This window comes from Aquarana catesbeiana, linkage group LG02 (assembly GCF_042186555.1).
Source record: "Aquarana catesbeiana isolate 2022-GZ linkage group LG02, ASM4218655v1, whole genome shotgun sequence".
NCBI classification, from domain to species: Eukaryota; Metazoa; Chordata; class Amphibia; order Anura; family Ranidae; genus Aquarana; species Aquarana catesbeiana.
The window spans coordinates 614017935-614032691 of NC_133325.1; the positions used below are offsets into that span (position 1 = coordinate 614017935).

General features: G+C 39.8%; 1 protein-coding gene across 5 annotated transcripts in view; it reads right to left on the reverse strand.

Moving 5' to 3' along the window:
* Positions 1-6703: 6703 nt before the first annotated feature.
* Positions 6704-14757, reverse strand: part of STS (steroid sulfatase) — a 496435-nt gene continuing 488381 nt past the window's right edge. For all 5 annotated transcript variants that reach the window (XM_073616370.1, XM_073616374.1, XM_073616371.1 and 2 more), the window contains one exon: positions 6704-7159. In XM_073616370.1, coding sequence (XP_073472471.1) covers positions 6792-7159 — 368 coding nt within the window. In that variant the 3' untranslated portion in view covers positions 6704-6791. The remainder of the gene's footprint in view (positions 7160-14757) is intronic.

The window sequence follows — 14757 nt, forward strand, 5'->3', positions numbered from 1 at the left end:
AATGAGGCTTTCTGAAAGCTTTGCAAAGGCTTTGTAGAAGCACACTGGGCTTGTAGAACATAAAGCGAGGGTGTACAGAAGGTTAAGAGTGTATTTAAACTTTTGTAACCAAACCTACTTTATGTTTACTACATATTTCAATTCACATAGCGTAAGCATATTTTAAAATCTCATTGCTTGGGCAGTATATTATATGTTAATGCTCTAAAAAATGTTTTTTAATTTGTCCCCTAAATACACATTATAAGTTGAACAATAGTAGCTGCCTATGGAGTTCTATGTATAAATCTGTTGCAAAGATCTAACCAGAAGATAAGAAATAAGTTTTCTATATTTTTTTCTATGTCATGTAAAAGGGAATTCATAAACCTATAGTGAGAATTTCTCAGATTTGACTGCTAAGGTGGAAATGCACTTTTAGATAGACATTTGACCCAGCTCTAGTATAGATGTGTTAAAATTTTTAACCGTTTATCAGAGATGGTTGAATGTCCAGTTATACTCCCAAATGTTTTACCCACATGAAGATACACACCAGAGAGAAGCACATAAATAGTGTCAGGACACACACACACAATGTCAGGGCAGACACACAAAGGGGTTTATTACCTAAAGAAAATATGACCTAGCTGGTAACTTTGCAAGGGATTTTTCCCCAGAGCTTAATGAATGAGGGGAAGCTCTGCTGACTTCCATCAACCACAAATACAGTTTTTTTTTTTCATTGTCCCTGCACGTGATTGGATATTCTTTGCAAAGTTAAACTTTAGCACATTCATTGAGCTCTGGGGCAAATTTTCTTGCACAATGTAACTTCCTTTGCAAAGGAAACCGCCTATTTGCCTTTGGTAAATCAAACCACAGTGTCAAGGAAGCAAACACACATGCACATAGTGACAAGGCACACATAAGGAGGCTGAATTACTAAACAAACTGACACTATAGGGTTGATTTACTAAAGGCAAATCCACTTTGCACTACAAGTGCATTTGCAAGTGCAGTCGCTTTAGATCTGAGGGGAAGATCTAAAATGGAGAAGCTCTGCTGTTTTTATAATCTAATCAAGTGCAAGTAAAAATACTGTTTTTTATTTTCCTTGCATGTCCCTCTCAGATCTACAGTGACTGCACTTCCAAGTGCACTTACAATGAAAATTGGATTTGCCTTTATTAAATAAACCCCTATATGCACAAAAAAGTGTGAATATTCACTTCAATTATCCAATCACATACAGATGAAATAAATAAACTGGAATTTTAAATCAGTGTCAATATCTTAAAATCAACTTTTGCCCCATATCTCGAATACTTAATATTGACTCTGTATCTTGATACTCAAAAAGGACACTGTGGAACTGAAAAAAAGTGAAGAGAATGGCGAGTAAATAAAGATAGATTATAGAAGAGCTAACTTATAAGGAAAGTTCAAAAGCTGAAGATTAAGCTGCTTTTATTTTTGTCTTCCCTGCATCCTTCTATCCAAATGCTAACAACATTTTAAAAATTAAATCTGTCCATTTTGATCACACTTTTTGTTTTAGAAACACATACAGTAATATCATGCTACTGTTTAGTGTACATAAATTCCTTAAATATGTGCTGCACACCTTACCAAAAGATATTCCAATAAAAACAGAAAATAAAACTGGAGAGTGCAATGATTAATTAAGAGTGCAGCGGTGCATGGTACCAACAAAAACTGAGCACACATAAAGAAGCTGAAACCTCCTTGTGTTGATCGTGTATGCAGTTCTTCTTCCGTGCTTTCATTAAGCACTTCGTTTATTATTGGTGCAATATAAATTAAATTATGCAAACATATTCATTATAGAATTATGTGAATTCCTTCCCTTTTATTTATGTAGCTTGAGCTGGTCCTGATTTAATCAAGACAGGGTCTTAAACTGATTGACAGAGTGTTTGTAAAATAAAAAGTGGGAGAAAATATATTAAAATGGAAGTGACTAGTGGCTGTGGATGTTAACTCGCAAATTAATTACATTATTTTACAACCCCTTTTACTGACTTTGCAAAATTAAAATGACATTTTAGGACTTGTGGGCATATAAGCAAGGTGAGAACAAAAAATAAACAAAAAATAAATAAACAAAATGTTTTTTCAACATTTTACTAATTCTTTTAATCAATCTCTGGGCAAGTTTCCCCCCCCAAACCTTTCTTCATTCTTTCAGTAAATCACCATTTTTTTTTTGTTTTTTTGTTTTTTTTGCTGACATCATTACCCCGCTTCAAGATCTTTGTCTTCAAGTGACACAGGGAGGAGAAGTCTGCAGTAACCCTACCTTGCATATGTGTGCCCTACAGGATTGATTAGAACGATTAGGGGGTTGAGGAACCCCAGCTTGTTCCTCATTCCGCACCTGCCTGCTCCTTCTGCTATTTCACTGCCAGCCCGTTACCGACACGGCTTGTATCCTGACTCTGCTCCAGTCTCTGCATCTATTTCTGACATGTCCGCCTGTGTATGATTTGTACCTGCCTGTACCTGTCTTCTCTTCAGCCTTGGAAGGGCTCCCATCCCTGCTGCAGCTGCATCAGCTCTGCTACCTGTGGCGTTCCAGTACCAGCTTGTTCCAGCTTCCTGCTTGCTGTTGTTCCTGGACTCTTGCAGTGTCTGCACTCCTCCACAGCTTTACCTGGAGTCTCAGCCCAGCTCTGCTATCAACGATTCTGTCAGGCACTTGTGCAACTCTGCACTCCTGCACTTCCTGTCTGCTCTATCAGGGGCCCTGAGTCAGAGGAGTAAGAGAGGCCATCCTCTACATATCAGGCTCTACCACCAGGTACGTGACAGGTAAGGAATTGGTGGCAGCCTCAATATTAGGCAAAATGGAAAAGCTGGGGCACTTACTGCAGTTCCAGAAAAAACAGCTTTGAATTGGACCTATCAGCAACTTGCTCTTGTGAATTGCTGACATGTCATAATGCAGAGCAGCAGTTTAAAATCAAATCTGTTTTCGTTAACGAATGAAAACAAAATTAAATTGTGAGGCAGGGATGCTTACCCTCCTGAACTTCTGGTTTCCACGGAGCTCTGCCTGCTTCTGCTCCCAGCAAGCAAGCATTTCGAGTCCATAGTGCGCTTCACTTAGCAGTTGTTAGCAGGCTGTGCAGCCAGCATTACAGGCCTCCGAGTCCTCAGACGACTGTCCAGAGCAGCACTGTGGAACAGGCCTCCCGACAAGAGTCCCACTCCCAATGATGACCGTCCAGAGCAGAGAGCACTGTGAGTGTGTACATTACAATTACAGGCCTCCCCTCAGAACACCACCCAGCACTGTGCAGCATTACAGGCCTCTCAGAGTTAGACCACTGTCCAGACCGGAGACCACCATTCAGCACTCTGCGGCATTACTGGCCTCTCAGAGTCAGACCACCATCCCAGAGCACTGTGCATTACAGGCCTCCGCTCAGACCACCATCCAGAGCACTGAGCAGCATTACAGGTCTCCTCAGACCACTGTCCAAAGCACTGTGTAGCATTACAGCCACCATCCAGAGCACTGTGCAGCATGACAGGCCTCCTCAGACTATCATCCAAAGCACTGTGCATTACAGGCCTCCTCAGACCACCATCCAGAGCACTGTGTAGCATTACAGCCATCGTCCAGAGCACTCTGCAGCATTATAGGTCTCCTCAGACCATCATCCAGAGCACTGTGCATTACAGGCCTCCTCAGACCACCGTCCAGAGCACTGTGTAGCATTACAGGCCTCCTCAGACCATCCAGAGTGGCTTAATTTGTATCTGTGAGTTTGTTCAAACCTTAATACCATAAATAATAACATGATATTAGACTTTTTTACTCCAGGAGTATATAACGAGTTTGGAAATTCTATAGAAATGCTTAAAAAATGCATTACAATTTAAATAAACACATTCTATTTTAGTTGACTAAAATGATTTTATTCGACTAAAATGTACTGGAGATTTTAGTTGACTAAAATACGACTAAAACAATTACAGATGACTAAAATGGGACTAAAACTGAATTGACATTTAAGTCAATAGACTATAACTAAAACAATTGCCGATGACTAAAATGGGACTAAAATGGCATTTTAGTCAAAAGACAATAACTAAAACTAAATCAAAATGCAATGCCAAAATTAAGACTGCCTTGAGTCTTGAGCACCTTGGGATAATCATCCATCTGCTGCAAGTAGGATTTCCTGTCTTCCCTCCCCCAGTAATTAGTGTGGTGTTCTGCCAGGATACAAGGTATGTGAGACTTAGCAAGACTTTTAGCAATCTGGCCCAACATCTTAGTCCTAGAACTGTATGCTGCCCACAAATGATATCTGAACAAAGAGAGTGCTAGCCTTCTAGAAAGAAAGAAGCAGAATGTACTGTCAGGAGGAGTAATTAGATTTTCTTGAGATGTTACTTAGCATGTATGCACTTACCATAATAAAAATTATATCTGATACTAGATCTTCTTTATAAATGACATCTAAAGGTTGTTTGTACAAAATGTTTACATAAAATAAAAACAAAGACTATTCTACATCTTTCTTAATATATGTATAAGAAACTTTATGCCATTACTTTATGACCAGTGACAGGTCAAGTGAATAGCACTGATAATCTTGTTACATTGGCATATGAAACTCTGTGGGATATATTAGGCACCATGTAAACATGTTGTCCATAAAGTTTATGTGCTAAAAGCAAAACAAAAATGGGTTTAGCAGTTTGCTGTGTATAGGGCTGTGTAGCCATCGGTCTGTCAGGGTATCCATGCTGACCCATGATCCCAGCCAAAAGTCTGTACAATGGACATGTGAGCATCAAAACTGGATCACAGAGCAATGGATGAAGCTGGCCTGGTCTGATTAATCCCATTTTCTTTTACATCATGTGGATGGCCAGGTGGGAATGCATCGCTTACTTGGGGTAAAGATGGTACCAGTTTACACTTTGGGAATAAGGCAGGCCGATGCAGGTAGTGTGATGTTTGGGGAATGTTCTGCTTAGAAACCTTAATCCTGCCATTCCCGTGAATGCTACCTTGACACATACCACCTACCCAAACATTGTTGCTGACCAAGTACACCCCTTCATGGAAATGGTAGTCCCTGATGACAGTGGCCTCTTTCAGCAGAATAATGCTCCCTGCCACATTGCATAAATGGTTCAAGAATGGGTTGGGGAACACAATGAGTTTGAGCTGTTGACTTGAGCAGCCTCCAAATTCTACAGATCTCAATGCAATTGAGAATCCGTGGGATGTGCTGGAAAAACAAGTCAGGTCCATGAAGGCCCCACAACTTACAGAACATAAAGGATCAGCTACTGAGGGCTTGGTGCTTCGAACCACAGCATACGTTTAGAGGCCTAGTAGCATCCATTCCTTGTCAGGTCAGGGTTGTTTTGTCTGCAAAATGAGGACCTATTCAACATTAGGTAAATAAAGTTATGTCTGATATATATATATATATATATATATATATATATATATATATAGCAGCACACAATATGTTTGAGCTAGATACTCCATGCATTGCCCATTCCCCATTCTGGTCCACACAGTACTACTTTGCTCCATTTCCTAGCCGAAACCCCTTAGGAGAGGTCACTAATTAAAACTGTCTTGTCATATTAGTGAGAGATGTGAGGTATTTCAACTGCTAATAGCTATGTCAATCTAAGTGGCCTGATAAACACAATAAAAAAAGTATTTCTGGAAGCTTCAAGCCTCTACATCAAAAGAAAGATCGCAATAATTGCTTTCAGGAAAGTTTTATAATGGGGTATTTAGCTTACAAGTTTTGCCTATTGCTAACATTGACAGGAAAGCCTGGCAATACTTGTAGTATATTCTAAAACTTTACTATTGGGCACTGCATTTGATATATTACATTGCAGGCACTTAACCCCTTATTGATAAACAGTGACAGTGGCCATATAGCAATTCTCTATTGCTTAGAAAGCTACTAGTGTATTTAAGTATATTAATTTCTCTTAGATGTGGGTTTCAATATGTGCAGATGATGTTTTAACCATGGAAACCAACTGGCCAAAGTAATCACGGCTGATCTGTCACTGTTTGAACCCCTTTTGTGTTCATTGTATCCATCTAGAGCACTATAGCAAATGTTGTTTGGACATATATCCCTGTTCTCATTTTTTATGACTTAAGCAAAAATTAGAGATTGGTAATTGTGAGACATTTTCTTGTTTTCCAGGTTTTTTTTGATGGTTCCTGAAAGGTAGCAATTCATTGGTACTGCAAACCTGTATTCTCAAATTTTTTTTTTTTTTTAGTATTTTATCAAGCATTATGTTTAATTTTCCTTTTATCTAGTCTAATCTGACTTTTGTTTTTGTAATATAGAAGGCATTTGGAAGATTGTTTTCTTGTTTAATGTAGCAGAAAGGGAGTAATATTTTGCTCTCAAACATCACTTCACATTTATGAAACACTGATGTATGTCCTAGCTAGTGATGTGCTAAAGTGAATCATTTCCCTGACAGAAGGACGGTAACAAAATATAAGTGAACATGCTGCAGGGTAAATATATAAAAGGGGCATGCGGTATTGTAAAACTGATGTATGTTAGAAGATTTACCAGGAATAGAAAAATATGATGAAATGTGTAAGGTACTGCCTCGGGTACTTTCTTGAAATCAAACTTCCACCTACAATGTATGCCATCCAGAAATCTAAGTAGAAAAAAAATAGATAATGCTTGAACTTTATTTTCTCAAGGACATAAAGTCCAATATTTAAGATTGACTTCACATTTTTATTTATATATTTGGCTGGTTCAGCTCATCCCCAATTCTTCATCATTGTCACAGTAACAAAAATCAAACCAGGATGAACAGCAAGCCTGAAGCCACGGTTTCCAAATCACATTGCTCCATGCTAACTGATTATCCACCACTTGAATGGTTTCTTGATGAGCTTCTCTGGCATGCTGAATAGTCTTAAGAATGCTATAGAAATTTGGTTCTGTTTCTGGCGTGATAGGATACTTTTCACTTGGATCTCTAGACAAGTCAAAAAGCAAAGGGGGGTTGTGCTGCGTGACAAAATCTCCATAGCAGTGACAGACATGTGAATTAAAGCAGCCTTCTGAACTTTCTGGATCAAAGTTAGGAGTAAAGAAGAATGCTTTCCAAATGGAGGTACCTAAAAAGAGAAAATAAACAATTACAATGTGTTATGTTATTTAAAATTGCTACAAAAAAGCAGAGCTCTAGTTGAAAAAGCCATTCAGCTGCCTTTCAGGGCAGTACCCACACCACTACCATGGGTAAAGACCCTAGATAAGAGGAAAGTTTCATGACATCATCTTACCAGCCATAAATATCATAATATCACCTGATATCTGTGATGTTTCTCTGGACACTGGATTTTGTGTCATGCCAAGAAGGGGTCTGGCGGTGTGTTGCTCTGGGATCACAGAAACCTGCTATGCCTACTAGCGGCTATATCAACTGGTAGTGATAATTGCATGTAAGATCCAGCAGGCTGGCTTTACCCAAGTTGATTGATTAATCAACTAGGTACATTTAGCCTACCCATAACACTTTTAAAGTAGTTACAGCCACTTTTCTTTTTTCCCATTTGAGATAAAGGATTTAACTACTTGAATAAAAACTAAACATTGTCTGGGTTTTTACTAGTGATAGACTGCATCATATATGTCATATTTTGATTACTTATGTTATGAGGCTGCCCAATAGAGACTGAAAAGTCTCAGGAGAGTTTAAGACTATCCTAGAAAAATATCTACATTCAAACCTATTGAAAGAATTGAATACATTCCTGCAAAGCTGTGCATGCCAGCTGCATTACACTGCACTACAGATAGATACCTCCATGTCCAGTGAGAAAGGAGAGAGGGGAGAAAGCCAATGTTCTTGGGCACAGCCATGGATCAAGATCGGGCTCAGGTAAGTATAAAAGAGGGTTATAAGGGGGGAGCTGGGGGCAGGGCTGGTGCTAGACTATTTTGCACCCTAGGCAAGACCAGCTAATTGCACCCACCCACCCCAAAAGAAAAGTAAACTTTTTTAAAAACAGTAGAAAATATTAAAACAGCTTGTAGCTCAGATTACATGGTCCCATTTTATATCAGCTGATATCCGTGATGTTTCTCTGGACACTGGAGTTTGTGTCATGACAAGAAGGGGTCTGGCAGTGTGCTGCTCTGCGATCACAGAAACCTACTATCCCTACTATAGAGGGAGATAGTAAGTCGGACAGTGTACCTGTCTGTTGCTCAGTCAGTGGGGGGGGGGGGGGGTGGGCAGTAGGTCGGTCAGTCTGTTGGTAGGGAGAGGGAGGTAGGACGGTCGGTGTATCTGTATCTGTATCTGTATCAATCACTGGCCGATTGATTAGTTGATGAGTAGGGGGAGTTCTAGCCTATGATTGGACAGTGCCCCCTTTCCTGCCATCATACAAACCTAATTATACAACAATGGAGAGACAATTCCTTCCTCTGATCCTTCACTCCTCCTATATCATTGGTCATGGGATTCTGAGTCAAGTCCTTTCTTGACCCCTCCTACATCTTCCATTCTACCCCGCCCCTCCTGGTTTTGTCTCACCTGTAGAAGGATGTGATGATTATCAGTGTTTGTAGTATGGATGATGAGAGAGAATGGGAGGAGAGTGGTGGAAAGAGCTGTGCTGGGGGAGTAGAGATGGATGTGTACATAGCAGAGTAGAGATGATTGGTGTCCGGCCTCATTATCCATCTGTCCTTTATGAACACCTGTTCCCCCTTCCCGTCCCCTCCCCGGAGATCTTCCGGCATTCTCTGTGTTCGGGGATTTCTCTCCTCAGTAGAGGTGGAATAAGATGTCAGAGGAAGGGGAGGAGACCAGCAGTGACCTTGAGCCCCACCAACACCCACTATCCTACATACCCCCAGAAGCCAGCAGAGAGTAGGGAAACCATAGGCCTAGGCCTAAGTGTGCCCTAGGCGGCTGCCTAGTTTGCCTAGCAGTAGCGCCGGCACTGGTAGAGCTGCACAGAGAAGGTTTTTCATCCTAATTCAGAGAGTGCATTTTAGAATCACTTAAAACCCCCCTACTGAGCAGTCCGAGAAGGAATTGAGTCACTGCTGTGATTACTCTTTCCAGTTCTGTAATTAACAGATTTTGTGTAGTACAGGTGTAATCTCAAACAGCTGAGCATGTGAATACAAGCAAAGGAACATGGAAGGGCACCTGTTGACTGGATAGAATATGAAATAATGAAATATAATATAAAATATACTGTATAGCATAAGTACAAAACTGCTATACATTCCTTCAAAGTATTCCATGTTCCATAATTACCCTGTACAACATGATAGTGAACATTTTCCTTCCAATGTGCTCTGCAAATCTTGAAAAATATATAAATGAGCAGTACCTATCTTCCTTATGCCACGTACATACGAGCAGACTACTCGTCAGACTGAACTCCGAAGGAGTTTTTGACAGAGTTCCGACGGAGTTCCAACGATAAGGACTTGCCTACACACGATCACACCAAAGTCTGATCGTTTTGAACATGTAGCAGTACCAGTAGCCAATAGCTGCGTCGTTTTTGGTCCGTCAGACTAGCATACAGACCAACAGATTTTTCCATAGGAATCGGGTCCGTCAGAAAGATTTGAAAATTGTTCTATTTCTAAGGTCCATCAGATTTTTTGACAGAGGTCCGATGAAGCCCATACACGACCGAATTGTCCGACGGATTCGTTCCATCGGACCTTTGATGCCGAAAAGTCCGGTTGTGTGTATGCGGCATTAGCCTTTTTTGCAGCATAATATTTGTTCTAAAACTATATAAATTAGAACCCTCCTATTTGTTACATAGTTACAGTACTACATAGTAGGTGAGGTGGAAAAAAGACACTTGTCCATCAAGTCCAACCTATGTGTGTGATTATATGTCAGTATTACATTGTATATTCCTGTATGTTGCGGTCGTTCAGGTGCTTATCTAATAGTTTTTTGAAACTATCAATGCCCCCTGCTGAGACCACCACCTGTGGAAGGGAATTCCGCATCTTTGCCACTCTGGCAGTAAAGAACCCTCTACGCAGTTTAAGGTTAAACCTCTTTTCTTCAAATTTTATTGAGTGGCCACGTGTCTTGTTAAACTCCCTTCTGCGAAAAAGTTTTATCCCTATTGTGGGGTCACCAGTATGGTATTTGTAGATTGAAATCATTTCCCCTCTCAAGCGTCTCTTCTCCAGAGAGAATAAGTTCAGTCCTCGCAACCCTTCTTCATAACTAATGTCCCCCAAACTCTTTATTAGCTTTGTTGCCCTTCTTTGTACTCGCTCCATTTCCAGTACATCCTTCTTGAGGACTGGTGACCAGAACTAGACAGCATACTTCAGGTCCGGACCAGAGACTTGTAGAGTGGGAGAACTATCACTTTATCCCTGGAGTTAATCCCTTTTTTAATGCATGCCAATATTCTGTTTGCTTTGTTAGGCAATGCCAAGCTGCTGCTATCATCTACCAGGACCCCCAGGTCCTTTTCCATCCTAGATTCCCCCAGAGGTTCTCCCCCTAGTGTATAGATTGCATTCATATTTTTGCCACCCAAATGCATTATTTTACATTTTTCTACATTAAACCTCATTTGCCATGTAGTTGCCCACCCCATTAATTTGTTCAGATCTTCTTACAAGGTTTCCACATCCTTCAGAGAAGTTATTGCCCTGCTTAGCTTAGTATCGTCCACAAATACAGAGATTTAACTGTTTACCCCATCCTCCAGGACATTTATGAACAAATGAAATAGGATTGGTCCCAGCACAGAACCCTGGGGGGACCCCACTACCCACCCCTGACCATTCTGAGCACTCCCCATTTATCACCACCCTCTGAACTTGCCCTTGTAGCCAGTTTTCAATCCATGTACTCACCCTATGGTCCATGCCAACGGACCTTATTTCGTACAGTAAACGTTTATGGGGAACTGTGTCAAATGCTTTTGCAAAATCCAGATACACCACATCTATGGGCCTTCTTTTATCTAGATGGCAACTCACCTCCTCATAGAAGGTTAATAGATTTGTTTGGAAAAAACGATTCTTCATGAATCCATGCTGAATACTGCTAATGATACTATTTTTATTACTAAAATCTTGTATATAGTCCCTTGTCATCCCCTCCAAGAGCTTGCATTCTATTGATGTTAGGCTAACTGGTCTGTAATTCCCAGGGATGTATTTTGGGCCCTTTTTAAATATTGGTTGTAACGAGCCCCTTGCTCGCTCGATTCCACTCTCCCGACACTCCTCTGCAGCTATTGAATCAGATTGCAACGTCTGATGGTTTGGTCATCCAATGTTCCGGGATTAGAACTACAGCTATGTGCCGTTCTAACCCAGTTGTGATAGCTCAGAACAAAGTTCAGAAAATCCAATCAACATTATCACAATCAACATAGACTCTTCTTCACACAATAGCAGAGTTAATTAACACAAACAACAATGGGGATCTAATGACTCTTAGGTCCCATACTAGAGACTTATTTACAATACACATTTTAGCAGACAACAGACAGACAGGTGCTGGAATTTACATCAGCATCTCCTAACAGTATCTGTCCCAGCATTATGAATCAGCCACTATTCCAATATGGCAAATCCAGGGTCCCCAGAGTCTGTGTGTCCTGGGGGAACAGGACCCGAATCCACAGTAATACCACCTCAACGGTCCCCAGGCATACAGCTCACAAAGAGCACCGTTCCCCCAAATGCAAGGGCCCCCGATCGATCAGCAAGAGGCTAGCATACAGTCCCCTCCAAAAGTCTCTCTCCCGGCTAGGTCTGTCACATTGGTGCTACATTGGCTTTTCTCCAATCCGCTGCTACCATTCCAGTCAGTAGACTGTCAGTAAAAATTAGGAACAATGGTCTGGCAATTACTTGACTGAGTTCCCTAAGTACCCTCTGGTGCAAGCCATCCAGTCCTGGTGATTTATTAATGTTAAGTTTCCCAGGTCTAATTCTAATTTTGTCCTCTGTTAGCCATGAGGGTGCTTCCTGTCATGTGTCATGAGGATAAACACTGCAGTTTTGGTTACTGAAGCCCCCCGATTCCCTCGTGAAGACTGAGGAGAAGAATAAATTCAATACCTTTGCCATCTCCCCATCCTTTGTAACCAGATGTCCTTCCTCATTCTTTATGGGGCCAATATGGTCTGTCCTCTCTTTTTTACTGTTTACATACTTAAAGAATTTCTTGGGATTTTTTTTGCTCTCCTCCGCTATGTGTCTTTTGTGTTTTATCTTAGCTGCCCTAATTGCACCCTTACATTTCTTATTGCATTCTTTATAAAGTTTGAATACTGATGATGATCCCTCAACCTTGTATTTTTTGAAGGCCTTCTCTTTTGCTTTTATATGCATTTTTACATTGGCGTCAAGCCATCTCACTTCTGTGAGAAATTGGACACCTTAATTCCCAATGTTTCCTCTTACACTGCACCAAGATCATACTTTTATTGATGCTATTAAAACATTTTTAAAATCCAGTAAGACACAATGATGCTCATCGACCACTATGTGATATTACTGTGTTTTGTTCACAATATTATATTGGTTGGTCAGCACAGAGGCTAAGTGGTCAACATTCCTGCCTTGCAACACTAGGACTTGCAGTTCAAATTCCAACCATGACATTGCATGATGTTTTCATTGTCTCCCTGTTACACACTCCAAAGACATACTAGTCTTGTCTTTATTGGCCCTAATATGTGTATGCATCCATGTGAGGCAGGGACCTTGGATTGTTAGCTCCTTCAGGGCAGGAACAGGATACAAATTTACAAGTGCTGCATACATTTTCATCACTATACACTGTATATACCTAGTTAAACAATAAATAAATATGTGATGGACAATTGCACATATAATTGCAAATATATAATTGCATTTCTCCTGGAAAAACATAGATGCAGATTGGGGAAAATACATATTTCACAAGAGAGTAAGATGTTGGGAGATGTTTTGCACCTTTTTAATGTTGTAAACTTTATTTGCTTAGCTTAATTCTAGATTCTAGGAAATTTGTGAGCAAAAAAATGACCCCTTCTGCATACAACAGTCCTGCAATTAAATAAACTAACATGTTCCCACCAAATCTGTGTGTGTCCAGAATAATTTTACAGTGCCATAAAAAGTTTACTCTGTGGGTAGCCATGTTGATTAATTAACTGCAGAGTACAATTAAAAAAATAAATAAAAATAATCCAAAACTTGGTTTACACTGTTAAAATGTGTTAGATTAACAATTAACAACAACATATCCATTATCTACATTTAATCTACAACACTATGATTTTGTTTCTTATTTGGCTGATTTGCTTTAACACTAAGCTCCAGCCACAATATTTAGTTTTATTCTGGGTATACAGTAGTGGAAAGGAGTTAGAACTTCTGTTTTTTTCTTTTATTTTTTGCAGTCTTTCCCCTTATCGAGAGAGAAATCCATTTAACAGGGCCAGAGAAAATAATTTATGATAATGTTTGTATTGCTTTCTGTGCATTCTTGTCTCAGTCATAGAGACAGGAAGTGATGGAAATTCTCACCAATGGGTTTACAGACAGGGATAAACACCCGACATAATTTTTTAGTTCTTTTCCACTCTATCTTAAGGCAAAAAAAGAGGGCAAGCTCACACAACACTTATGATGGCCATACACACTTCAATAAACAAAATGTATTTTCCTATCAACAAAGTGTATTTCAATCAATAGTTGAATGATATGATTTAGACATGTGCACACTGAAATATTTTGTTTTGGAATTTCATTTTCGTCCGAAAAATAAATTTATTTAGTTACTCCCGAAATTCGTTTTTATTTATTTCGTTTTTTCGTTAAAAATTGCATTCATCCGAAAATCCAAATTAATTAAGGTTGAATCTGTCATTGAAGGCTTATGGTGTCTGTCGAATGTTCAAAGAAAATTCGACGGAGCAGCTAAACTGTATGACACCGTATAGTTTAGCTGCTCCGTCGAATCTTCTTAGAACTTTCAACAGACACCATAAGCCAAAGATTCGACGTTTGTATGTTTTTCGCTGCTTTGTCGAATCTTCATTGTTCATGTAGAATATATATAGTTCAAACAGAAAATGGACTGGTGACAGTGATCACTAATCAGACATCTATAATATAGAATCTATAATAATAACCCCCCCCCCCACAAAACGGGCAACCTCTGAGGCTATCACAACACTAGCAACACTAGTATCACTATCAAGTTCACAACACTAACACAATAGCAGCAGATTATTATGAAAAAGTTAAGTTGAACTGTAGCTTGCTTCACTATTGTTCTGCTGCTGTGCTTATGCTTAATTGCTAAATAATTCAGGTTCTCTGACAAACGGACAAGCTAAGATTGACTGTTTTCTGAAATGATTCAGTGTGTGTGTCTCTCTCTCTGCTAGCAATCGTAAGTGAAAGTAAGTTGGCTGTACGTGTGTACTTAGTTCTAGCTATTTTACTGCTCCTCCTCTTTGGTTACAATCAGCCAATAACATTCATCATCATCATCATTTTTATTTTACTTCCCCCACCCAATTCCAGCAGCGATCTTTTCTCCCCTATGTCAAATCTTTTCTCTCTATGTAGAATAATCTTGGACTAATAGAGCTAAGGTTAGGCACATTCAACCACAGGTTTGATGGACACAGATTGTTATTGTCAGCATCATGTTGAATATCCTATCTATATCGAACATTTGTAGCAACGAAAA